The 27,603-nt window shown below is 51.1% G+C and overlaps 1 protein-coding gene and 1 long non-coding RNA gene across 7 annotated transcripts in view; one reads left to right on the forward strand and one right to left on the reverse strand.

The window, feature by feature from the left end:
• Positions 1 to 9,484: 9,484 nt before the first annotated feature.
• Prdm2 (PR/SET domain 2) overlaps positions 9,485 to 27,603 on the reverse strand; it is a 110,789-nt gene continuing 92,670 nt past the window's right edge. For 4 of the 6 annotated variants that reach the window (XM_039110087.2, XM_017593426.3, XM_063287821.1 and 1 more), the window contains one exon: positions 13,654 to 13,797. In XM_039110087.2, the coding sequence (XP_038966015.1) occupies positions 13,677 to 13,797 (121 nt within the window). In that variant the 3' untranslated portion in view covers positions 13,654 to 13,676. Of the gene's footprint in view, positions 11,401 to 13,653; positions 13,798 to 27,603 lie in introns of those variants that run through there. The other 2 variants (XM_063287822.1, NM_001077648.2) reach the window with 2 other exon arrangements.
• LOC103692503 (uncharacterized) lies at positions 15,302 to 27,602 on the forward strand. The gene is made up of 2 exons (XR_592772.3): positions 15,302 to 15,569; positions 25,948 to 27,602. It is a non-coding gene; the product is annotated as an uncharacterized LOC103692503 (long non-coding RNA).

Genomic DNA, 27,603 nt, shown 5'->3' on the forward strand with positions numbered 1-27,603 from the left:
GTGTGCTTGTGAACTTGAGTGTGTCTGTGTGTACTTGTATGATTGTGGAGGTATACTTGCATGTCTATGTGTATGTGTGTGTGAACATGTACATGTGTGTGTATACATACATGTATATGTATGCACATAATCTGTTAAGGGAGGTAGAGTCTGGGAATCTGGGACAAATGAAATAATTATAACTTAAATTACTCAAGGTATGTCGAGGGCATCATCGGCCACCTCTTTCTTCATAGGCCCCGCAAGGCTCCTACTCCCCCCAACCCTTTATAGAGGGGCTAAACCCCATGTTACCAGACCTACAGAAGCAGCAGCGGCAGCTCCCCAGAAAAGGTGTATACACAGCTGGTGCCAAACATGTACACTCGAGACTACTAGCTCAGAGGACTCCTTCAAGACACCAGGAAGACAGGGTGTAATTTGGTAACACAGCCTGAACCCTGTGCCTGTTCTCTTTGACGTGTTCTCCTTCCTGCCCAGTGCTTGGGGGTCGCAGGGGCACTGATTGTCATGGAATTGGGGTTCTTGGCTTATGTTGTGTTCAGCTATTTCCCGTTAATGATTCGAAAGCAAAGGAAAAGGATAAATGAGGAGAAGAAATGGCTGTCTGTATCCATACTCTGTAGAGGAGCTCCCCACAGCTCTGTCAAGGGCAAAGGGCACGTGGATATCGTGACCTAGTGGACCCAGAACTTAGCTAGAAATAGACCTGTGGATGCCCTTTCTCACCTGAACGCCACCTATGCCAGGAGTTCCTTGTTCTAGGACGCCCTCGAAGGCCCTTTTACTCTCTGCCAGCATCTTGATTTAGAGAGCTTGGACGTAGGAAGCTTGAGTAGCATCAGGCGAGCCACAGAGCCTTGGAAACCAGGAAGAACTTTGTGCTATAGGCACTTGCAGCAGCTGGAGAACACTTCCTGCAGAAGGTGCCATAGTCTTCAGTCTTCCTTGGTCTTTCCGAGTCCTGGTGACTTGCTTCCCCTATGAGGTCTCAGTGGAGGGCTTGTTTCCCTCTCTGTAAGTTTGGGAGCACTAATGGGACCCTCCTTCCCCGCTTCTCGAAGGCTGGCACTCCTTCCCCACTTCTCCAAGGCTGTCACTGGCCTGCTGCGTATTTGGTATGACTTGTCTGTCATTCCCCTCAACACGATTATCCCACCCCAGTGCAGAACATCAGGCCATGAGCTCACAGCACAGGGCATCCTAACTGAGTCCATGAGTAAACTCAGAAGGAATCGGAACACTGCCTACATTGGAAACCTCATCACCCTCACTGAAGGACTGTAAAGGTAATGGCTGTCTGAGAGTTTGTTTGAGGGTCTTGTATAGCTCAAGCCAGCCTCAATCTCACTTTGTAGCCAAAGACGGCCTAAAATTCCTGATTCTCCCTGATGCTGGGATCACAGTTGTATACTACCCTATCTGGTCTACGCCATTCTGGGAGAAGAACCCAGGGCGTTCATGCATGCTAGGGAAGTCCTTTATTAACTGAGCCTCATCCCCTCCCCTGACAGTCATAGAGTTTAACAATCTGTTTGGACACATTGCCACTAACAGTCTGTTGGCCAGGATTGAAGTGCTTTTGCTTTATAAACAGACCTAATTGTCCCAACAACATGCCAACTTTATAGACAAGGAAACTGAGGTATAGGAGACACAGTGACACCCCAGGGCCACCGAGCAGGCTGATGGCACAATTGTTCCCAGAGTTTATTTTCACAAAGACCAGGAGATTGGAGATTCTGTTAGGTTTTCTCTAACTTTTCTTTTCCAGTTACTAACAACATAAGCGTTCTAATTTAAACCAAAATAGTGTTTTGGTAATCACGCGAGACCTGGCCCAGTGGCTTGGTGCTCTGGAAGCTCAATGGGACAGCCGTGTGGTTGTTAGGGGGTAGGCAGGCATAGCAAAAGTCTCAGAAGTCAGCGAGGGAGCGATGACCAGGAGGGCAGACAGCATTCTTCTCCTCTCAGGTAGGGCTTCTGTGTATCAATCCTGCCTTCCCGCTCTTGGTCAGCAGCCATATCAAGGCAGTTCTCAGAAGCCCTCAGCAACAGCCCATTAAGAAACGCTCCCCCAGCGTGTCTCTGCACAGAGAAGGGAGTTCGCTGATGGTGAAGTCCTAACTTGCCCACAAATGGTTTTATTTTGTAACATCCTGCCAGCCGTTGCTCAAACAGATCCTCTTACTCATTCTTATGCCTCTGGGTCTCTGTATCAGATGGTGAGAGAGGGAGGCATTTGTGTATTTAAAACCAAAATGAAATAAAACTGTGTTTAGGAAGCAGAAGGAGGCAGAGTCCCAATCCCACCGATGTAAGTGGCAGGTGTCAAGAGTCACTTGAACACTCTTTAAGAGTCCTCAGGGCCCCCACTTGACATTCGGTGACCTTCTCACTCAAGGCAGGAGTTACTCTTAAGAGCGGGGGAGCCACTGCTCCAGCAGCTGGGCTAAAGGCCAGGCGACTGTCGAGCATTTGCTGTCAACTGCAGAAGTCCCTCGAGCTGATCCAAAAGAGAGGGATGGTGTAAAGGGGGATTAACCTCTGCACAGGGCTGCCAGACGAGGCAGCACGGGACACCCAGGCACATCTGAATTTCACACAGTTATTTTATTATTATAAGTGTGCCCTGTGCAACATTATGGACAGTCTTACATGGCAAAGTCTTTTTGTGACTTTTTCCCAAAGTTCACACATGATGAGCATTCTGTATCTTATCTGGCAGCTGCTGTGGGGACTCATTCATTCCCTGGGACAATGTAAACAAATGTCTACTCTTCCTTGTAGGGCACCAGCAACAAACCCAAAATATTATTCCCCTAAATCCCAACTTGGGGAACCAATGAGTTAACTGGGCATAGAGGAGGGGTTGCTTAGAGGTGTTTGGGTGGCTCCAAGGTAGCAGTCATTCCCAGAAAGTCTCACCCCAGCATGAATGGTAAGTTTCCCATAGCTGTGTATATGCAGTCCCTCAACACCAGCACTGTCTAAGGCCATGAGGCCATGTGCAATTAGGGCAGAATTATATACCAATAACCAAAAGGTATAAGAGGGAGTGGCTAGAATCTCGTGAGGGTCTAATAAACCTCCATGTGGGAATGTCAATAGTCATCAAGCCCAATCATGGGAGACTCTTGTGAATGTCATTGCATGGTCAACAAAGACAACAGCTGTTACAATTGGAGGATAGAATTGCACAATAGCAAGATACCTGAGAAGAAACAACATTTACTATAAAGACAAGTGTTTGGACCTTGGACCCAAAGGTGGGCACAGAGAGAGCTGACACAATAGCCAAACCAGACAAAGAGACCACGTATAGAAGAGAGACAGGCGTATAGCCCCAGAGCAGATAGAACATTGGTAAGCGCCGGGCTGAATACTCTACCCAGCTTGACACCTGCAAACCAGTCTTTTCATAAAATTAAAACCAATACAGCCAAGGCCTCTCTACAGTATAATCCTCAACACACACTGAGGCCTCCTGTGCATCCTACAGTGATATCCTACTAAGGCCAGAGGGTGGAGCTGGCAACGGAATACAGAACGGGTCTCTCTGTATTCGTAGAGTTGATGCTTGAGAGAAGCTAAAGACTGGAAGATCCCATCCGGGACCAGCTACAAATAGAAGGCTACTGCCAACAGAGTGGACAGGGAAAGAGCCTAGAGAGGTGGCATTTAGGCAGAGAGCCACGTGACTACTGAAAGAAAAATTGTTGCAGGGGACAGATTCAGTTCATGCCAATGCCCCACGACAGAAGATAGCGTATACATCCCTATATACCTTAGAGAATGCAGCTACCACGAGTGGGCTAAGAGAACAAGGTATGGGAGGAAGTGATTATTCAGCCTGGCAAACACACAACGCCTAGATCACAATTGGGGTAGACAAGTAAGGTACTTGGGGGTGCAAAGTTAGAAACATTCGGTCTCAGATTCCCTTGAGTTGGGAGGCTGAGGTGGATTATCAGTTGCTATGATGTTGTTGCCAACCGCAACAACAAAGACCCGAGTTCAATTCCCAGGACCTGTATGGTGGAAAGGGGGAGGGAACCCTTGAAAGCCGTCCCCTCGCCTCTACATATGCACACCTGCGCAAGGTAAATAAACGCAGTACAAACTATTTTTAAAATGATTTGGATCCCCATGAGTTCCAGTTCTCACTCATAGCTCTTTCGGTAGGAGTTGGGTGGCTGTTGTCCCGTGACCAGGCAGCCATAGCCTCTCAGCAAATGTGCCCGTATTTCTGGATGACTGTCAGAGTGGAAAGGCCAGTCAGAAGGGACAAGAAGAAAGATTGACTTCACGCTCCACCTATGGGTCCAGTGGGCTGGGAACCACACCTAACAGTGTGTTATCATCACTAAGGGGCAGAGGTTAGGTTTGGAGTGAGTCTCCTATGGGGATTTAGTAACACCACCCAGAACCCTGAGCTTATGTTGGTCTAGGAGCAGCACCCCGTCCTGGGGACCAGGCAGACTGGATGGAGTTGGGTATCTCACCCCGGAGTGTGGCCTTTCTCTCTTGCCTGTACACCCAAGCCTTCCTTTCACAGGCACAGGAGCTCCTGATTCCCTTGTCTCCTACTCCCTGCCCCTGTCCCTGCCCAGCACTCTGGTAGCCCCAACTCCAGAGAGAATCTGTTTGCTGTCAAGAGATAGCATCAGAGCCTTGGTTGAACTGCTGGGTACACTACAGTGACCTGTACAGCTTTGGAATTAACCTGACCTGGGCAATGGGAATTGAAACGGCAGATGTGTGTACAGAAAAGTTGGAATCAGGTGGGGTGTGTAACTCTGATGGAGACACACAAGAAACCAGAAAACTCTGTGTGTTCACTGTATACAACTGGATGAGGAGGAGGCAAGCTACCTAACCTTGGTAGGGGTGCATTGTAGGGAGCGGTCTCCAGCTGCAGTCACCCAGGTAGAGAAAGGCTGTGGTTGAAGGCTTCCATATACACTGTCAATATGGGTACACAAACCAGAGGAAGGCCCTGCCATTTCCCATGGGTCTGAGGCATCGATGTCCTTGACAAAGCCCCCCTTATGTCAACAGTATATACACTCAGGGTTTCATCCACAGTTCCCTAGGCCTCATTTCCTCCCAGGTGCCCAGGATGATGGTCCAACTTCCCAGCCAGGGCTGGCAGCAGGCGCTCTTTGGAAGCACTGTGCGTCGGCAACTCCAGTCCTCTGGGCAGACATGAGTTTCGTCTCGGTCACTCAGCAGTTTGCTAAACCCCAGGCCTCGCCAAAGTCCTGACTTGCTGTGATGCCTGCTGGGTTTGAACTCGTCCCAGAGAAGCGGAGGCCATTCTAATTGCTGCTGCCACAGAGGGATACTGAGTTTCCTATCTCAATAGCCTGTCCTTTCGTTACCTCATTGGAGCCAAGTGGCTGGGTCCAGCAGGCTCTGGGAAGAACACAGTCACAAGAGGGCTGGAAAGATAGCTTGATCAATTGCGGGCCTTGCAACCATGACAACCTGAGTTTGAGTCCCCAGAGCCCACATGGAGGAAGGAGAGATCCGATTCCCACAAGTTGTGTCTTGACTTCTATACCCATACCATGTTGTGTGCATACATACATACATACATACATACATACATACATACATACATACAAACTGGATATAGAGTCAGGTGTAGTGGTGTGTGCTTGTGATGGAGAGGGGGGCATCTCTAGACTATTTGGTCAGATAGAGGTTCTCCCTTAGAGATGGAATTTCAGAATGGACCTTAGCTGTGGTGCCAGGGAAAGAGGCCATGGTCTAGTGGGGAGTACCCAATGACTTCCAACCTACCAGGTCTCCAGAGTGGCATCTAAAGATGACAGGTAAGGTTTCCCTCTGGTCTCCACATGCATGTGTGTGTGCACGCACGCTCACACGCATGCACACACACACACATCTACATGTGTATGAGGTGTACACATACACTGGAGGACCTCTGTGCATCCACGTATGCATGTGTACCTGCGCACAAAAAGAACTGTCAGGATGTCAGAACTAGGTTGGCAATCTCAGTCTTGTGTCTGACTCAGCCCTGCAATACTGGGATCTATCCAGGCTAATACTCCAAAGCCCACGAAACCTGAGCCTCTTCTATGGCCATGAATCTGACTTGGAACAAAAAAAAAAAAGTCCAGCAGCTGAGTGCTCTGTGCTAGGGGGTGGAGACTGGTCCCCATGGCAACGTTCTCACCTGCTGGAGAAACCAACCCTGTGGAGGTGGAGGGAACAGTGAGGGAAAGCAGGGACCAGCAAGTGATTGATGTTGGCCACTGGTCCCTCAAAGGCTTGCGGCCAGTCTACCCGCTGTGTGATGCTGGTCAGATTGTTCAACCTCTCTAAGCTTTTGGTGCGATGGTAATGGCGTGTTGGAAACTGCCTGGCGCATCGTGGGGCTCAGTAACTGGTCCCTTGCAACAGCAGCCACCTACCTGCCCAACACCGAGTAGGTATAGTCTGGGTGCATTTCTTAGCTTGTCAAAAAAAAAAAAACAAAAACAAAAACAAACAAACAAAAAAAAACACCTGCAGAGAGGAGCCTTGGGAACGGTCCTGCCACGAAGAGCCTCTTGGATGAGATAGAACGGTGTGGGCAGCTGAGGGAAGTGGAAAATGGTCCACTTAAAAAAAGTTGTTGTCTTCATTGCAGCCTGCTTGCTTCTTGTGCAGCATCTTCCTCCAACTGAAACATACTCCCCAAGAGTGAAGGGGAAGTCCGTGAGGCACCAGAGATAAAGCAAGTGTCACACCTCTAGAAAGACAAGACTTAACAAGATTCTCAAAGGCCCCATCCCTGCTGCTTCTCTTCCGGGATTAAGATAAAGCCGCTATGACCAAAAGCATCTTCGGGAGGAAATGGGTTTATTCTTACAGCTTGTTACCCACCATCCAGGGAGGTCGGGGCAGGAGGCTGGACGCTGGCAGTGAAGCAGACGATGGAGGAATGTTGCTTCCTGGCTTGCTCCTTATGTCTTGCCCAACCTGCTTTCTTACATAATTTAGGACTACCTGCCTAAGGGTGGCCCCTGCCGGTGGGACAGCCCATGATGGGATGGGCCCTCCCACGTCAATCCCTGACCAAGAAAATGCCCCAGGCTTGCACACGCACTAATCTGTGGGAACACTTTCTCAGTTGAGGTTGCCTCTTCCCAAGTGACTCTAGCTTGTGTGGAGTTGAGAAGAAACCAGCCGGCACGCCATCTGTGAAGCAGCAGCAAACATCTGGGGCGACATCTGGGGAGGGAACTCTGAGGAGCCCATGTGCTGCAGGCGGCCGAGGTACAGAATTCTCAGGCCCATCAGTTGTGCAGAGCCCCAGGGTTGCAGCTTCTGTGTGCCACGACGTGGAAATGTCACCTGCACTATTCAGAGCTGCAGCTGCTGCATCTGCCCTGTTCCCATAATCCCTCGCCTATGTTCCTGCCAGTAGCCCCGTTAAAAAGCCATCAGTCCATCGAGGTCAGCAATGGCTCCACTGCTAAAAGTACTCCTGCCCTTGTGGAGTACCCAGGTTCAAGTCTCAGGACTGACATGGCAGCGCCCAACCATCTGTGTCTCCAGTTCCAAGGGATCTGGTGCCTTCTTCTGGACTGCCCAGGTTCTGCATTCATGTGGTTCGCAGACATACATGCAGACAAAGCACCCAGACATATAAAATAAAAAAATTTAAATCTATGAGAACAAAAACTCGTCAGTTCACCAAGTTAGACTTCAGTGTAATTGTTATTTTGGGCCTGACATGGACTCCCTTTCTGGGATGAGTGTGTGTGTGTGTGTGTGTGTGTGTGTGTGTGTGTCCCCAGGAAAAGTCTGTCACACAACTCTGCTATATAGAGAAATCACTTCTGGTGCCCAATGAGGAAATCAGCTGAGGCCTAACCAGCATCAGCCAGAGTTCCTATGTCTCCTCTTCTAGGAAACCCCGATGGCTAACTCTAAGCTATCAACACCCACGAGGAGATTAACCTCCTTACCTGCTCTCTTTAGCACCTCAAATGGTCTACTTTCTCCTCCGTGAGCTTGGCTGGCAGCCTTCTTGCCATCACCACTGTGGGGCCCCCGTGTGAGGCCTGTGTGAACTCAACCCTGAAGCCCAGGACCAGGGATGGAAAGTGTGGGTCTCACCGCGTGAGTAGTTTTGCCTTCGCTTTCGCTCCACTGAGTGGGAGGCTCATGGGATCAGGGTTGAACCTGATTTCGAGTTATCTGTGAGGTTTTCACATGAGAACATGGCTTCAATCCAGAGGACGGACCTGAGTGTGTCAGGCCTTGTACAGTCTCTGGAGGGAGCTGAAGAGAACAGAATTGGGAGGAGCTCTGCCCTCTCCCTGCCTGTCTAGCACGAACTGCCATCTTGACACAGCATAAGTCCTCACTCCCCTCCTCGTGAGCCTCAGTCTACACTACTGGCCCTCGGACGTGTGCACAAGCTATTGCCCTGTTAATGTAGGATGGCCAAACCTACAGCGGGCTCTAGAAGAAAGCTAAGCCCAAGCCTGCGAGCAAGTCAGCATCGGTCCTTCATGGTTCCTGCCCCCATTTCCCTCGATGATGGGCTGCAACCTGGACGTGGAAGCCAAATAAACGCACCTCTCCCCGACTTGTTTTTGGCCCAAGAGTTTTGTTTGCCACAGCAATAGAAGGAAACCAGAACAGTACCCTACTGAGGGGCTGATGTGGCTCTCCTGCCCTGGGCCTGGGACATTCCACCGACACCCCTGGTTCTCAGACCCTCAGATGCAGACTGAGTGGCACCCCCTGCAAAGTTGCTCGCCCGGCCACACCAGGCTTGCGGACAAGCAGATCATATATGGAAATTCCGTATACGGAAATCTCTTCCTGTTGGCTCTATCTCTCCGGAGAGCCCTGACACGTCACTTCTGCTTTTCAAGGAGTGTTCAGGTGAAAAGGGAGAACTTTGGACTCTCTCTCCTCGTGCAGTATCGGGACATCAGCGAAGATATGCCCATAACACAACGCAAAACACTGATCTGCGTTCTGCTGTAAGTCTGTTGCATCCAAAGCAAACTAGCGCTCCATAGGCAAAGCTGGAGGGGCTGGAGGGACTGGAGAGGTGGCTTGAGAATTGAGAGCATGAGCTGATCTTACAGAGGGCCCAGTTTGATCCCCCCCACACCCCATGTCGGCTCACTGCCATATTTAACTCTAGTCCTAGGATATCTAACATCACTGTCCGGGTACAGGGCCCCTGTACAAATCCCCCTCCCTGTCCCCTAAGCCGACCAACCTTAACTGAATGTGGTAACGTACTATGACACAAGGGAAAGTAACTTGAAGCTAGGGAAACTTTGCTCAACCCAAGGACGTCCCTGACACTGTCCTTCTCTAAGCCTCTGGTTTCTCTTGTTCCTGAATCAGAGCCTACCCCGCCCACCTTTGCTCTGCCGTTGGCAGAGAGAATCCGCCAACACAGGAGACGAAGCCTGAAATGAGCATGCTCACACTCGGGTTTCACAATCGCTCCTCACTTTTATTGTTCACTGTCTTCACATGGCAGACGCTAAATCTCCTTCAGTGGGACCCAAATCTGCTCGCTCGGGAAGACCTCCACTGACCAGGAAACACCACGCTTGACGAAGCTTTCTCTTTGTTTTCCTGACAATCTGGGAAGTGTTGAAGGGTGACCCAGCACAGTTTGCACATGCAAAGAGAGGAAGAGATGGAGGGAGAAAGAGAGAGAGAGAGAGAGAGAGAGAGAGAGAGAGAGAGAGAGATCCCCCAAGAGCCCAGCAACATTTTCCAAGTTTGGTTGAAAGCAGCTTGCTAAGGCTTTGGGTTCGTGCATTTTCCTGGCTGCTGGGAGGGGCCGGGATGGAGTCCGTGTGTCCGTAGGACATACTGTGTCAGTGGGGTTAGCAACAGCCACGAGTCCATGCTTCTGAGGATTAACTGCAGGGTGTGTAGAAGGAACAATTCCAGTTGAAGAAGTAAAAAAAAGGGTACGCCAGAGTTTGGCTGGGTGGGTGAATCAGAAAACTGTGACACTGGACAATGATGGGTGTTTTCCTGCCCACGTGAGGGTCTCCAGGGACCCTTTTTCCTGGACCAGTCAGTCCCCCTTACTGCAGCCAGTCAACTGATTAATTAAATAACACGTTATAAAACTTTAAAAACGGGGCATTTACAGTAGGGTCCATAAATACGTGCTTTTAAAAGTGTCTACATACATATTTACAGAGTTGCAATATCAACCATAGTAGCCCTGAAAAAAGGCAGCCCCTCTCTTGTGTGACAACTCTCCCAAGTTCTGTCCTCCCACTTTGACAGGTAGAGACTAGAACGGAGCTGAGGAAACAGTACCAAAATTGTCTCAGGCATCCTCCGCCCCAAAGGCACAAAACCCCAGAACCTCAGTGACCAAGGTCCATGTTTCTCCGAGACTCCAACTGCCCACCACGGCAGGGGTCAGCCCTGCCCTTCCCTGGCAAGCAGTTTGAAAATCACCTGTTCAAAACCTCCTGGGGTTGTTTGAACACATCCTTTTACTTATTTCCCTTTTTTATTGTTTTTTTTTTTCCTTTGCTTCTCTTTGCAGCGAACTTGCAAGGTTCAGATGCCAATGATGTAGGAGGTCCCACCAGAGGAGACAAAGTAGGCACGCCTCCACCCTATCGTCCCAAAACACTGCTTCTTCTACCTCAGGTCTAAGAATGGGCACAGAGTCTGCGTCCTGGGTGCGAGGGCTCCCGGGTTCCCAGGAGAGACTTCGGAGCAGACTCTCGGACTCTAGAACCTCAAAGGAGGAAATGACTTGAAAGCTGGCGGCTCCAGTTGCTTAGGGAGAAAAGGGGGATTTCCTAGTGCTAGGGCCGAGGTTCAGGCTCAACCCTGATGGATCTATATGCTATCTGCTATTGATTCCCAGAGACAGTGTGGGGAAAAGGTCGGTGAGGGCAGGGGGGAGGGGTGGCATGAAGGGGAGCTTGACCTCTGAAAGGTTATCCTTAGATAGGCCCTCTTCCCCACCCCTCAGGGCCAGATCCAAGTCCCAGTGGTGGCAAACGGACAGCTCAAGAAGCACAAAGCAGGGCCAAGGAACTCTTTAAAAAAATTGCATAGAAGGAGATGCCCCTCCCGGGCAGGATGGCTGCACCACAGAGCACGGTTCTGGGCCACGTCCAAGGATCATCCAGAGGATGACGGGAAATGGGAAGGTCCTGCTCCTGAGGCTGGGACCTTGGCTTGAAGACCACACACATGCACCAGCACACACACACACATTCTCATTCTCTCTCTCTCTCTCTCTCTCTCTCTCTCTCTCTCTCTCTCTCGTTCTCTCACTCTCACAACTGGGAGAGGTCAGTGCTCTCTGCAGGGCAGACTGCTGGTCCCTTTGGCTTCACTGATTCCAGGTCACTTCAGGTGCTGAGGAGAGACAGAAAGAAAATGACATTGGTGGCCAGTACTCGCTGCCGTCCGTGGTGATCTACGCTTAACCATTGCATTAAGCAGTTTCCTGAAGTAGGGCGAACGTATGGGTAAAACCCCCATTGGATATATTTTCTCAGCATATATCCAGCATCAGATGAAGATGCAGAATGTGACCCCAACCCGTCCCGAGCCACCCCCCCTCACGGTACCTCCCCACAAACAGTCATCATCCTGGTTTGTAATCACTGTAGATGGCCTGCCTGTCTCCCTGACTTCTTTCCTCCCATGGTGCTGAGAACCTCCTCACTCTAGCCACCCACCCTTACCTCTGGGCTACATCCTCAATCCCTCTTGACTTTGAGACAGTTTCACAATGTGGTCCAGGGAGACTTCAAACTCAGAAATCCTCCTGCATCAGCTTTCCAAGCATCTGGAACTCTTATCTTGCACCACCGACCCTAGCTCATTTTAAAAAACTTAAACAGGGCATCGAGCTGAATGGCACCTAAGCTTCTGTGCTTCAGTTTAGTGTGCCTGTGAAGTTCTGGGCATGCAGTTACAGCTCTGTCTGTCTGAATATGCTGTATTTCTGTCCGTCTGTCCATGTGGCTGTAGCTCTGTCCACGTGCTGCTCTGTGATATGTGGAAACATGCTACATCTGTCCGTCTGCTCTGTTGCTAATGCCCAACTCAGGCGCTCCCGGTGGGTCAGCGATGCTCCTGGAGTGACACCTCTGGAACATCCTGTGTGTGTCTAGAAGCCATGGATGACGTGCCTATGCCAAGGTGACCCTGGCAGAGGCACTGCTGGGCCCAAAGGAGCCAGGAGGTCAGTTTTGGTGGACACTAGTGGTTGGTTCTCCCTGTGAGTCAGTGTTGCCCCACACGGTCTCTGAGGCAGATAGCACAGACTCTCATGCATCATGGAGGAAGCAGTCTCATAGAGGACTAACTTCTCGTGAGATCACAGGGAATATAAGTCCTCAGTCCTCAGAGTGACCTGTTCTCCTGCATGCACGTGGGCAGATCGCCCTCACCAGGCACAGTCACCTATGGTTCACCACCATCCATGCTGGAACTCAAAGGACCAGAGTTCTAATACGCATCCTACCTGTCCATTTCCCTCTTGAAACAGGAGGGTGCTGACCTGCGTGTTATCATCTTGAGCTGAGATTCTATGTCACAGACGGTACAAACCTTTCTGCACCTGTGTGCAGTAGGGCTCTACAACGAACTGTGTCTCCCTAGAAGTCCTGTGTTGTAACCAAATCCCTCAGTGTGATGGACCAGGGCCTTTCAGAGATGGTTAGGGCCCCACCATGTGAGGATGTGCTAAGAAAGAAAGAGGGATCTCACCAGAACCGACCATAGCAACCTAAACGTTGTTCTCTGACTGCTACATACACATGTGCACACTGACCTCTACATACACATGTGCACATACACACAATCTCTGACCTCTACATACACATGTGCACATACACACAATTCTCTGGATTATTAGATTTGATATTTGATATTTCCATATGTGTCCATAAGGCATTCTGGTGACTGTTACCCTCCTTTACCCTCCCTTGTCTCCCACCCGCCTCCTTTCAAGTCTCTCTCTTACTAAGTTCCTTTTCAATCTTCATGAGTTACTGTTTTGAGACCCACTGAGTGTAACCAGGGCTGTCTGTGTGACTCTGAGTTTAGACGTCTCCACTAGAGACGTCTACTGGAGCTCACCAGTGGGTACTCAACAGACGGCACTGACTCCCCAGGTCCCAGAGTCTATAAGTGGTCACTGCTTCAGTAGCGTGAATACAAGCGCCAAAACCTCCTTTCTGTGATTAAGGGTTGGCAGGCCTGGCGTGGGCAAGCATGTTTGCACTGATCCCATAGCTGGACCAGCTGTGTTAACAATTTGAAAAGAACCATCTTATTGCCTGAGTCTGTTTGGGATGCTATAGCAAAAATATCATCCGATGGGTTTGCCCCTCACCGCCTCTGGAGCCTGCACAGAGGCCCGCATATGGAAGTCGAGACTTGGAAAATTTGACTTGTGGCCCTAACAGCCAGTGGATGGTGTAGGCAGGGTTTGAACCCTGGTGGTCCAGATTCTACATGCTAAGTCACAAAATTCACGCTTGCAGGAGGCCCGATTGCTAGCCTTGAGGGTCCTTGACATACCATCCCTCTCACTCACCCACTCACCCACCCACCCAAGAGCCACTGAGACGGTGCCAGGGTGCCTCTGCCTCCTACCTGTTAAGGAGCAGACAGAGTGCCTACTCTTTGAGGAAGGGTCCCTGGAACGGAGTTGCTGCGGCGGCCTTGACCTTTCTGCATTGTCTGGTGATGTAAGAGGCTGTTGATGAGCCGCATCGAGATGCCAGGCGGAGACTGTAGCTGTGTGGGAAGAAGGGCACAGGTCACCATCAGGAATCGGTTTGGGCCCCTGGCATCACTGAAGGAGCAAGGATAGCTTTGCTGCCCTTACCTCCCTGGCCCACACAAGGTGGCACTTCCTGCATGTTTGTGCCCGGCATCTAGAGGGGCAATACAACTTCCTAGTGGAAATGTGTTTTACTTCTAAAGAAGCATTTGAGAGAGAGATGACCCCACCCATTTCTCATCCTCTTCTTCCGCACAGCCAGCTTGTGCCTAGCTGGGCTCCCACCTCCGCTGGGAAGGCTGCCTTCTTGGCCTCCTGTGAGTCCAGACCACGCCCCATCCCTGCTGTCTCCACACTGCAGCACTCTGCACCCTGAACTGCTACTGTGCGATACGGAGCTGCCCTCCTCCTGCGGTGCTAAGAGCTCAAGGTCCCGTCTTCTTAGCTGCCGCTGCTGCACCACTAGAGTAGGAATGGCTGTGTGTGCCAGTAACTCCAGCAGCCCGGGAGGCTGAGGCGGGAGGATCGTGAGACTGGAGCCAACCTGAATGATGCCGTAAAGTGAGCCTCTGTCGCAAAATGAGCAAATGTCCAGGGTGCTTGCCCGACGGTGCTACTTCATACAGCCCAGTCCCTTCCTCCCAGGAGCTATTGACTCTGACCCTTAGCATCCTAAACTGACAAAGGGAAAACGAAAGGCATGAGAGTCCGCGCCCGTTGTCTTTCTGGGCACAGAACAAGGGGTGAGCATGGCTTGGGTGAGAGTGGGCAGGTGAGGTGCAGAAGACGGAAGTGGGCGGGGCAGGCATTTCTCTGGTTCACCTGCTTGAAGGTAACAGTACCTAGGGGAGCCAGAGATAGGGACAGGGCCCTCCCCGGCTCTGGCAAACAAGAGGGTGGGAGTCAGTTTTATTTAACCAGGACATGTTTGTCAGCATCTGGAGGTAATTGGGTTGTCACACTGGAGGGGTGGTGTGTGTGTGTGTGTGTGTGTGTGTGTGTGTGTGTGTGTGTACATTGCATATGGTAAGAAATGCTCAGGGAAGTTATGAAACACCCCACAGTGCACAAGGCAGCAAACAGCTATACAGTCAAAGTCTAACCCAGTAGTGCCCCTTAGCAACAAGGGATCTTCCCCGAGACACCCAATCCCCCGTGGGTGCCTGAGACAGCACTGAGCCCAATAAACAGTATGGTTAGTCCCACACATGCAAGCTGTGGTAAAGTGTGACTTAGAAATCAAATGAGCCAGGCCTGGTGGCTCATGCTTGTAACCCCGGCACACGGAAGCTGAGGCAGGAGGATCACATGAGTTTGGGGGTCAACCTGTGCAACAGTTTCACATCAACCTAGGCTAGCGTAAGAAACTCTGAATGTTCATTCTCTTGATATCTCGCTGCACGTTCAGCTTCCCTCTGAAAAGCCTTGACAGCTACTCTTTGGCATCTGTGACCATCCTTCCTTGTGAATCTGTCAAACATTCACAATCAGCCCCTATCAGCAATCACCAAGCCTTCCTCTCCCAGTCTCCTCTCCTCACAAGGAGGCAGCAAATACAGCCGTTGCCACAAGGGGGCGCACTTTCTCCCCGACCCAGGGTTTCCACCCTGGTGTTTCCCACCAACCAGCAGGAAGGGCCCTCTCTGTCATTACCCGGGCGTCTTTGGCAGAAAGGGAAAACAACTGCAGCCACACTCGCATGGTTTCTGTAAATCCCACATCTTTCTCTCTGGATCCTCCACCCCAGGAATCAAAAAGAGCAAATGATTCCACGTTCATTTCACAGGTAAGAAAATGGAGACATTACTCAAGGGCAGGGATTTATTCTTGGGATGGCAGCGCCAAGGTCTTGAACTCCCCGACTGTGGTGGACACCAACCAGGGTCACCACCTTGGTGTCCCCCCTTAAGTCTGGGGTTAAGATTCGCCTGCAGGACGGACTCCTTCCTGGCCTTGGGAGGTTAAGTGCCGACAGCCACTCTGGAAGGAGTTGGTCTCCGAGCTAATCTAAGCATCAGATGAGTTCTGGGGCCCGGCTGCTGGTAACTACCACCTCGTGGTCCTGGAGCTTAGGAAGCCGAGGTCAGAGCCCAAGCCTGACATTTCTGAGCTAAGTCTCACTGAGCAGACACCGTTTCCACGAAGAGGGGACATCACGTGGACATTTGGGAAACCCCTAAAATTCAGATCCTGACCTCAACTTGTGACACACATCGGCTCTTTCTTGGCAACCGGTACTCATCTTGAAAGCCAGGCCCATGGGGGTCTTCCTGTCCCCTCCTCTGCTGCTGTTGGGGACTATCTGGTTCACCTTCCTCCCTCAGTCCCCTACCATGGACCACCTCTCTCCGGGTCTCCTGCAACGTTCCTTCCTCATGGGTCTTTTCCTGGCCACAGTGGCCTCCCTCCGGATCATGACACCCCTTCACTGCCCTTCTCCCTCCCACTACCCTCAGGACAAGACCACCTTTTGTCCATTACTTAGGATGTACAGGATCCAGCCCTACTGACCTCCTCACCTACCTCTGTCAGTTCAGGGTTCACCGCTTCAGCTAACCAGGCCAGAGGGTTTGGGAGCGGCTGTTTTTGATCAGCTAAGAAACAGAGTCATGTCCCTAAGATTTCCATTCAAGCATCTGACTTCCCTGAAAGCAAAACTGTGTTGGGGGAGGCTGGGGGGGACTTTCTCTGTGCCTCACACACACTGGCTCTGCTCAGAGGGGTGCACCACCTGCAGCATGCACAAGGTGCCTTCTGGAAGCTGCGTTTCAGGAAGCCAAGTCCAGAGGTCTCATACACCATGCAGCCTACCCCAATCTGTCGGGATAGATGGGACGGTGCAGACACCACAGACAGGGCTCCTTACCCACACTTGGCGCTTAGGCAAGGCTTGGAAAAGTCAACCCGCTTGTGGTGGGCAGGACATATTCACTCTCTCAGGCCAGCACTTCTATTTCCTGTGTACTCTGCCGGGCTCTTCAGTCTGTCTGGACACTCTTCCCTGCAAGACCGTCACCTGACTCTGTCTCCTTCCTCTGTTAAAAAGTGTACCTGACCCCTCCTGGAAGGTCTACAGGTGATTAATAGTTGCTGGAGGTCACGGAGACATTCTATTCAGTGGTGTAGCCACTGTTAAGGAGACCATGATCCTGTAAATAACCCTCACCCATACTCCTATAAGCAACTCTAATGGCACCCAATGAGTGGGTCGCAGAGGAAGAGAGACAGAGAGAGATGGAGAGACAGAGATGAAGAGATAGGACAGAGAGGGAGGGAAGAAGAAATAAAAGGAGGAATAAGGAGGAGGAGAGGAAGAAGAAGAAAGAAGAAAGGAGGAGGAAGAGAAGGAGGAGGAGGAAGAAGAGGAGGAGGAAAAGGAAGAGGAGGAGGAAGAAGAGGAGGAGGAAGAAGAGGAAGAAGAGGAGGAGGAGGAAGAGGAGGAGGAAGAGGAGGAAGAAGAGGAGGAAGAAGAGGAGGAGGAGGAAGAGGAAGAAGAGGAGGAAGAGGAGGAAGAAGAGGAGGAGGGGGAGGGGGAGGGGGAGGAGGAGGGGGAGGAGGAGGAAGAGGAGGAAGAAGAGGAGGAGGAAGAGGAGGAAGAAGAGGAGGAGGAAGAGGAGGAAGAAGAGGAGGAGGAAGAGGAGGAAGAAGAGGAAGAAGAGGAGGAGGAAAAGGAAGAGGAGGAGGAAGAAGAGGAAGAAGAGGAGGAAGAAGAGGAGGAGGGGGAGGGGGAGGAGGAGGGGGAGGAGGAGGAAGAAGAGGAGGAGGAGACAATGGTTAGTTGGGAAGAGAAAGGGGACCAGTGGAAGTCAAAAAGGGAGAGGAGAGGATAATGGGAGATGAATATGACAAATTACACTATACAGATGTATCAAAACATCATAATGAAACCTATTATCATGCAATTATGCATAACTAATATGTGCAAATTACTCACACACACAGACACACACAGACACATACACACAGACACACACAGAGACACACACAGACACACACACAGATGTACATATAAAGACTACACACACACAGACACACAGACACACACACAGACACACAGACACAGACACACACACAGATGTACATATAAAGACTACACACACAGACACACACACAGAGACACAGACACATACAGACACACACAGACACACAGACACAGACACACACACACAGATGTACATATAAAGACTACACACACACACACAGAGACACAGACATATACAGACACACACAGACACACACACACAGAGACACACACACAGATGTACATATAAAGACTATACACAGACACAGACACATACAGACACACACAGACACACACACACACACACACAGCATCCAGGCTTCTGCCCTCTGGCCTACAGAGCAACAGCTCTGTGTCCAAGGGAGTTGGGTTCTAGGGCTCTGGCCTCAGGCTACTGAAGAACTGTCCCTTTACAGCTCCCAGGAGTCTGTGGGAAAGAAACCCAGGTAAAGTATGTCCGGGAGAAACGGGAGGAAGGTCGGAAGCAGGGTGGGAGGTGGAGATGCAGAGAGGTGACACAGGGATGCAGAGGAGCAGCCAAGTCTCAGGCTGTCAGCAACCCATGGTCCCTGAGGGAATTGTCTGCTTGTTTGTCCCGGTTGCCTCCCTATAAGGTGAAAGAACCCCAGTGGTTACCCTGGTGCCCAAGCATCACCAAGCCTTGGGGAGCTGGGGAAAGGTGAGGTCACAACACCTGAGCTTTCTCGGGGACAGGGGACAGGGGACAGGGGACAGGGGACCTGAGACCAAGGTGAAATAAAGCCACAACAAAAACTACAAAAACAAAACCCCAAAAGGGAGCTGGGGTGCGGCTCAGTCGGCAGCTTGATGGAAGCTACGGGTTCAAGTGTAGCAGCACATAAAACCCAACGTGGTGGTGCTCTGCTGGGGAGGCAAAGCGACCGGAAGCTCAAAGTCGTCCTAAGCTGCAGCAGGAGTTCGAGGCCACCTTGAGCTACATGACCCTATCCCAAAATAAGTAAGTAGAAGATGGGTAATTCTATCAGTAAGTCCTTTTTTAAAAGATACCGAGTCACTGAACAAATTCCAAAGACAAACACTGCCAAGTGGCGTAGGAAAGAACCGCATCACCTTCACTGTCCGGAACGAGGTGGCCTTCGCATGTGAGGAGACGTGGCAAACCCAAGGACAATCCCCAGCTTCCACCACAGAGGTTCCTCCCACAGCTCCGGAAACCCGCCCACCTCGCCCCTCTTGAAGCCACATTCCCAGACCTGATGCACACACAGATCGTTCTCCACCACAGCAAGGGGCCCGGAAGCACAGCACAGCGCCCAGGGTGTGAAAGCCTGGCTCCTTGGGTGCATGTGTGGCACACATAGTCACAAGGCAAACAAGCACACAAAACCCCTCAGCCCACAATGGTTAAGAGATCGACATCTACAGAAACGAAGGCAGGAGAGTCAGAGGGCGGGCAGAGGGCAGGCAAGGGCTGCGAAGTCCGAGGAAAGTTTCAGATACAACTGTGTGTGAGCGGCCAACCACGGATCTCAAAAGCACTTGGTTCTTACAGGTGCTTGCGCAGATGCCCTGAGGTGAGGTATCTAAAACACCAGAGAGGTGAAGGAGTGGCAGGGGATCTTGTAGGCCCAGAATGAAATGACAGCTTGCTTGTCCCTGATGTGGGTTTCCAGGGCCAGTACTGGGGAGACCAGCTGGGAGGCACTTGATGCCATCCAGGGAGAAGTGATGGGAAAAGGGGGCTGGCCTTTGTGGCTTGCTGAGAAGCCACAGCTTTGGACATACTGGGGTCATGGCAGAAGGAGGACAGGCAACGACAGGGCTGGACATAGGGGTGTGAAGAGAACGTGCACTCCAGCTTAGCTCCAGAGCAGGATGAGTTCATCCTGCTGCTGTGAGTCCCCAGGGGACTCCAGGGAGAGCCACGACAGTTGGGAGCAGATTCAACTTGAAATGCTGGCTAGGCACCCAGGGGGCATGTCAGGTGGATGGCTGACCCAAGCAAGACCCAGATGAGAACATGAATCTGGGACTTGTCAGAGCCAGGAGATGAAGGGAGGGGGAAGGGGTTCAGGGGCCAAGGGTGCAACGGGATGTGGGAACGGTGAGAATGAACTGCATCAAGGTATAAAGTATCTTAGGGACAGGTAACAGTGGCCACCGTTAGAATAGTATAACACCAAAGCCCAGGACCACCAGACGTTCAGTCTCTCAGAGGCCATGTTAACCTGGGGAACCGTGCGTGATTCCACAGCTCAGAGATAAACGCTCAGCAGTAGTGACTTTTAGAGAGGGCTGAGGGGAAAGCACATGTAGGCACAGAGACTAGGTTGTGGGAGCGGGGTGAGGACCTTGGAGGGAGCACCTGACTTAAAGGGACAGGAGTTCTCCAAGGCATAAGGGTGGCTGCTGGGGTCTCTGCCTGCCCTTCACCTGGTTCACACCTCTCTCTCTCTCTCTCTCTCTCTCTCTCTCTCTCTCTCTCTCTCTCTCTCTCACACACACACACACACACACACACACACACACACACACTATATTAAGCCTATCATCATTGTCTTACTGATCTCTATAAATTCGTGGCATGGTTCCGTGGGAATCAATACTGGACTTCCTGTATTATGCCAGAGGTGGAGGAGAGGGACAAAGGCATGGAAGCTGGAGTTAAGAGAAAACAAAACCGGGTTGGGGATTTAGTGCAGTGGTAGAGCGCTTGCCTAGCAAGCGCAAGGCCCTGGGTTCGGTCCCCAGCTCCGAAAAAAAGAAGAGAAAACAAAACCGAAACTCCCGAAATTCCCCGGGTACTGAGTGAAGGAGCCACCAGACTCCTCCAGGAATGTTGGTCACTTGGCCTTACCCATTGAAGGTATCTCCTTGTAGTCCAGGAGGCCCCTCCCGTCCAGAGCTTAGCTCTGCTTCTGACTTGCCTTGGGGCCTCCAAAAGATCCCTCAACCTCTCTGAGCCACGGTAGACTCAACTGCAAAATAAATACCTTAAGGAGAGGCGGTGGTTCAACAGCATCCGTGAGGGTGCTATTTTGGGTCCCTTGCAGGAGTTCCTTTATCCCCTGCCCTGTAAGGCACGGAGCCATGATCCCGTCTTATTGGAGGAAAGAGGAGGTTCAGAGGGGTCGGGGCACTGGCTGGCAAATTTTACAGGGAAGCAGTCGAGATACGAATCCAGAACCCTTTGCTCCTGAGTCTGTGGGCACCCCTGACACAGGCCTGGCAGTGGTGGAGATGATGGGTTCTTCAGTGTGGGGGTTCCGCTGCTCTAGATCTTCTGACCGACCTCAAGGAGCAAGCTAGGTCTGCATTGAGCTGTCCCTTTCCCAGCTCAGAGGAAGCCGGGAACAGAGGCTCTCTAACCCAGACACTCAAGGGAACCCCCGGTAATGCTTAAAACACCCAAGATAGGGCTCCAAACCTTAGATATTTGGACTTGGCTTTTTCCCCCCCTCCCATAGCTCAGCACTGGAAACTTGAGAGTAGGCTCTGAGAGCTGACAAGCTACATACTTCTGCTCAAAATGAGGTCCCTGGTCTGGCAGCACAGTAACTACAGAAGATAAGAACCAACAGCCCTGGGCCAGAGGCCTTAAAAGAAACCGGGAGGGGGGGGCAGGGGGAGTCTGGTACCCTGCATCTGTGGAGACCCGCAGCTGAGGACGTAGGTGGAGCCTGCCGTGCAGAGACTATCTGATCTGGAGTGGGGAAGAAAGGGCAGGCGGCCCTGGAGGGGCAGAAAAACACTGGCCCTCCCGGGTGGCCAGATGGCTTAGCAGGTTAAAACTCATGTGACGTAAGCTTGAATAGCTGAGTCTGATTCCTGAGATTTTACAGAAAAACACCGGATGTAGTAGTTCGATGTAGTAGTGCATGTCTGCAATCCCAGCACTCCTACAGGGGGATGGGAACAGCAGTCACTACCAAGTCAACTAGACAGTGTCGTGGAAACAAGAACAATCTTGTCTCAAAGTGAGGTAGGTGGAATGCACCATGAAATGAGCACATTTACACACACACACACACACACACACACACATGCACGCACACACACGCGCCAGAAAGAAAAGAAATTGTTGGTCCTAGATGGTTCTGATTCTTACAGGTTGGGACACCTGAGGTCTCTGTGGTCCTATGATACTGAGGTAAGCTGCAGTGGACATGGGCAGTTGGCAAACACAGTCTTTTAGTCTCCTCTTTAACACTGTCAGATGGCCATGCTCTTTTTGATGGCTGAGGGTTTCTCCTTTTTAACAGGTCCACAAGGCCCTGACCTCTCTCTCACCCAAAAGGGTCTATCTATTGAGCTCCGCCTCTTTGGGGGCCTCCAGGTCAAACCTGTTCGGTCTGGACTTGAAACGTCTGGTGTGTGGCAAGCTCCTAACACTTGACCCAGTTAACAGGAAGGCTGGCAGGACAGCCGGGCCTGAGGACCTCAGCCAAGGAAGCTGCCAGAGGGGAAACCCCTGTAGATGGCTCCCTTCCAGCCAGCTGAGGAAGAGGCTAGCCTAGGTCATGGTCAGACAGGGAAGCTGAGCCTGAGGCTGCAAGGCGCTTGGTGAAATGTGCCCTTGTAAGGGGGCCACCAGTGGCTTCTGACTCACAAGGGTGAGAGCTGGTGCAGTGTAGGTCGCCCTAGGAACACAGAGGGAAGCTTGGGAGTCGGGTAATGGTCTTGTTTGGACTCTCCTTTCCCTCCCAGCTGAGCCAAAACACACCAACTGCAAAGAAAAGGGGCAGCTCAGAGCTGCTCATTTCCTACCTATGGGGCCATCTCTGCCTTGAGCACAAAGGGGCGCTCGGACAGTGAATCCTCAGTCAGGAACAAATCCACGTCCAAGCTCTCTCTCTGTGCAGCTACGCCTCCAGCGTGCAGGTCCCCATTCCCAAGAGTCCAATTCTCCAAGCACCTGCAGCCCAGAGGGTTGCACCCACTGCCTGAGTCCTGCCCAGAACACGGGTCAACAGGTCTATCTTTTACAACTCTGTGAATACATCCTCGGGTTCAGACCACTCCCACGCACCACGCCCCCTACTCCAACTAGCGCTGCCCCTTCGTTTCAGGGACATCATCTCCGTAGGAACTCTGTGACTGTGACAAGTCCAGCTCAGGTAGGGAAGCCTAAGGCAGCCCAAGAATGACCCCCCCCCTTTCTTCCCCAACTTTCTCCTCTCTACATCTCTCTTGAATGCAACCTCCAAGGTTCTCCTTTTTGTCCAGTTGGGTCAGAAGACACCATTTGCAACGAAGGTAAGAAGAACATAAAGACATGTGCCGGGAATACTGACTGCCAGAAAATGAAGGCAACCACTGTGGAGAACCTGAAGTGGGAGGGATGGTCTTCCCTGGGCATTCCATGGAATTTCTCTTTTCCGAGACCAAGTCCTTTGGAGATGAGAGAATGTTGATTAGGACCTGTCTTTTAAAGATGAAGATGTCAAAAGATGAGGAGAGTACCAGGGCAGAGCGAGGCTCGACCTTCACGGGGCGGGGGCGGGCGGGGTGCTATTGTTGGTACAGAGGTTCTCGTAGGCTTCGTGCGTTGTCAGTATCCGCTGTGGGACTCCAGAGCCTGTCATCAGATGCAGTGGTGAAGATGGTTTATAGGAACAAGCTCGGAGGTGAGCAGCTCACAAAAGTCTTATTGCCCCCACCTCCATGGAAGAAGCCTGGCATTTCTGGCTAGTGGAGTCCCAGACACAGATCTGGCACTGTCATTGGAAAGGCATGCTTACCAAGTGACTGCATGGGCATTAGTCAATGGGAATGAAGCTGCCGGAAGAGCAGGGACATCATGGGATGGGGGCCAGGTCCCGCCTTCTGCTTGTGTGCCTTCCTCCAAAGTCCTCACCCTGTCTGGCGCCAACCTAAACGGTTTAACCTGCTCTGCAAACTGGAGGAGACAGTGTGGCCTCAGGTCATCTGTCCCACCCTGGGCTGCTTCTCCAGCTCACTGGGTGGAGGCCTTCCAGAAAGGCTCCTCCTGGCTGGGGACGGACAACCTGGCCCAGCTACATGCTGCTTCTGACTTGGGGAATACACAGGCTCGTGGCCAAGTGGAGACAGGTATAAAATGACACTCCATTTCCTTCCCCTTACCTGCCCTTGCTAATGGCATGCTGGGGGCCTTGTTCCCTGAAATCTATTCACCCAAGAACTGTGAGATGGGTATGCCAGCATTTCAGATGGGGTAAGCACCTCACCCAAGCACAGACACCTGGCTTGAAGAATCAAGATTGAAGCTCAAGCAGTATGGACTCCAAGGATAGGTGACAGCTCATTACTGACCCAACTGCTTGGTTTACTTAACTCGTTGGCACTGTGTGAAGTAGCCATGAGCCAGGCTCAAACACTGCACACTCAGGGGGTGCGGAGGTTGGGGGGAAGGGATGTTCTCCAAGGAGGATTTGCTCAGGGGCCTATGCTAAGCCTCAAGAGGATGAACGTTTAGTTTTGTGCCTTAGTGTGCGTGTGAAAGACAGAGGACAGCCTCAGGTATTGTCCCTCTGGTTGGTCCACCTTGCTTTTAAAGACAGGACCTCTCCTTGGCCTGGAAGTCACCAAGGAGTCTTGGCTATCTGGCCAGGGAGCTCTAGGAATCCACCCATCTCTGCTAACCCAGGGCTGGGACATAACTGAACCATACTCGCTTTCAGGAACAATGTTACTTTCATGAATGACTCCTGGGAGGTAAACACTGGCTTAGGGGGTGAGGGTGGGGGGTGGAGGTGGGGAGGGGGGTGGCTGGGATTTACAGAGGCATCAAACTGTAACCACTGGGCACACACAGTATGCTGGAGTAACGCTAAAGACAAACTCAACCATGTCATTCTGCCCATAGCTGGTTTCACATCAAGAGGCCAGAGTGTTTCTGGGGCCTCCCCGCCTTGCCAGCTCCAACAGCGAGTGGGTGGCACACTCTGAGGAGACCCGTTTTCTTCATCTGCAGCGTCACGCTTTGATTCTGTCAGTTGCTTTATTACAGCAGCTCTGACTCATGGGTGTGATGGAGAAAGCACCAGGATGAGTGTGACAGTAGGCTGTGGAACGAGGCCTTGGGAACATGTTCAAACAAGGCCCAGCCAAGTGGGTACAGCTCTGTGCAAATAGGCCAACGTAGAAATCAGCAAGGGGCTTCCTTAACCTTGGTAAAAATCAGAAGACACAGAGGAGTGTCTGCTGCAGTGTACTCTGGGTGGCAGTACCGGGAAGTAAGCCTTCGGATGCCAAGTGTCGGGACTAAAGGAGGAGATGAGCCTACTCGCAGCTCCCACACTTGGAGGAACACAACCGAAAACTTCATAAGCCTACATGGCCAGTTCAACTTCCTTCGTTCAGGAGGCTTGGCTGAGGTCAAGACTTGCCTATAAGGAAGGGTGCAGGTCTGTGCTGGGCACCAGTGCAGACTGTGTAGGAAGCAGTCAGATGTACGTACCCCTGCCTCTGAATTAATGACTGGTGCTACACTGTTCTGCCAGCACGTATAGCCTCTGTTGATGGATCAGCTGTCATGTTTTCTAAGTATGTGCATGTGTGAGTACAAGTGAGTGCACATAAAGGCCAGAAGACGCACCTGAGTGCCATTCTTAAAAATGCTGTCAGGGGTTGGGGATTTAGCTCAGTGGTAGAGCGGTTGCCTAGCACGCACAAGGCCCTGGGTTCGGTCCCCAGCTCCGGAAAAAAAAAAAAAAAATGCTGTCCGTGTCCTTTGAAATAGGTAATTCTCAATGGCTTGGAGCTTGCCAGCTGGGCTAGACTGAATGGCTACCCAGCTCTAGTGGGGAGTCTACCTGTCTCCGCCTCCCTGTAGGTTCTGGGGCTTGAACTCAGGCACTTGTGCTTCTGAAGCGAGTTCTTTGCCCATTGCGCTACCTCCCGAAACCACACCATGCATCCTTAATCTTGAGGACCACATTCTGATGCGCTAACCTTCAGTGCTCTTCCCTCACTAGATTTTAGTTGATCGTTTCAACAGCTCCAAGAGTCACGTTTTAACCCGGAAACTACTACAGTTAGTTTCATTAGGGGGGCTTTGAAGTACGGTAGCTTTTACACCCTAAAAATTTCCTTTCCCTCTGCTATGGGAAGCATGGGATGGGCAGGTGCTACACCAAGCTGGCCCAAGTAATGATTCAAGTTTCTATTTCCTCTTCAGAAAACTGCAAAAGGACAGAAAAGCCAGAGAACCCTCAGTTCTGACTTTAGGAAAGCCCTGGACTTGGACGCTATCCCTGACTTCCCCGTCACCAAAGGGTTATGAAGACAAAGAGAAACGTGCATGAAAGAGACTGACAGCTGGACTCTACTCTAGACCAAGAAGACACAACAAAAGCAAAAGGAATGCAGAATTAAAACTGAAAGGAAATTACATGAAGAGTAAGAGGGAAAGGACTCCATAGTCTGCTTACAACTCGTTTGGGAGGCTAATTTCAAAGTCTCAAGCCTTATGGTTTAGCCTATCTAGAATTTTCCATAAGCTTCCCAGGGCTCTGGGTCAGCCACAAAATGGCTCTCTCAGTTTCTTAAGCTGAAATCAACAAGACTGTTCATACTCTGGCAAAACACTCCCCCTCACCTAAGCAGATCACATACGGCTCAGAATGTCACCAGTGAGACAGAGGCTCCCAGGGCCACTAATGGGCTTTAAAGAATATTAATGCTTAAGGACAGCAACACAGGTCATTTTGCACAGCAGTTACTTTAATCGCCACGCCCGGGCTCCATCCAAGCAGCAGCAGCGTTTCCTCAGCAGCCTCCTCCCTCCAAAAGTCCCTCAGTGACCGCCGCCGGGAGACTGCTCAAAGCACATGCCGTCTACTTCACATGGAGCCAGTTCCTGAATGTCACCTGGCAGTCATCCAGTGACACCTCCCAAGATTATGTTACTTTGGTATTTGATACCCAGTGGGTGTTGACAGTTACTACCAGACCTTCTCAGGAGCCCGTGTCACCTTCATTAACACGCGTGACCCCCATGGGTGGAGGCCTTGTTGTGTAGTGCTCCTTACTGACAAAACCAAGGGAATCTTAGTAGTTCAGCTGGTTCTCCCAACTCCACTCCACTGAAACAAAACCGAGTTCTGGACAGTGATATGTGTCAAGCTGCCATCAAAAACCGTTATATGGTTTTTAATATAACTAGGTGGCTCTGTGCTGCAGATCAGACTGCCAGGTGTGGGGTCCCCTTACTATGTGGAACAGGATTCAAGGATCACTTCTCCCTCTGGATTAGCTGTATGGAGAATTCTACTTGCCCCAGGTCCCAGGAGAACAGAGAGTGAGCCCCCACTATACATTCATGAGAGATGTCACACAGGGCGACAGTGGCTACTTTTGCTCAACAGGACTGGCTCATTCCACCAGTCATCTTCAAGCCCAAGGGCACAGGAATGCTCTCCGGTTCCAGAGTAAGAGGCAGAATACAGCCTGATACCTGAGGGCATACACTGATGTTTTCTAATTGTCAGGGGTCAGGGGCCAGACTGAACACATCCAGTCATTAAATGGAAACAGAAGCCATCTGGGTTAGCAGTGGCTGTCCCTGGTTATAATATGTCAGAAAAGGACGCTACGACCACAAAACTAAATCCAGGAGGCTTACATGACTTCACCCCAACAAGGAATACTGAAATATATCTCAGCAGAAGCTACTCTTAAAACAATGCTGGGACTCTGTCCAAAGGCTGACACACATTCTTGTTGCTTGCGTGTGCTGCAAACTGTACGTCTCTAGGACAAGAGTCCTGTTTAAAATTTACATTGAGATTGATGCTGACTCAACACATTATTAAAGTGGAACTCCAGTAGATAT

The sequence above is a fragment of the Rattus norvegicus genome, chromosome 5, assembly GCF_036323735.1.
Source record: "Rattus norvegicus strain BN/NHsdMcwi chromosome 5, GRCr8, whole genome shotgun sequence".
Classification (NCBI taxonomy): Eukaryota; Metazoa; Chordata; class Mammalia; order Rodentia; family Muridae; genus Rattus; species Rattus norvegicus.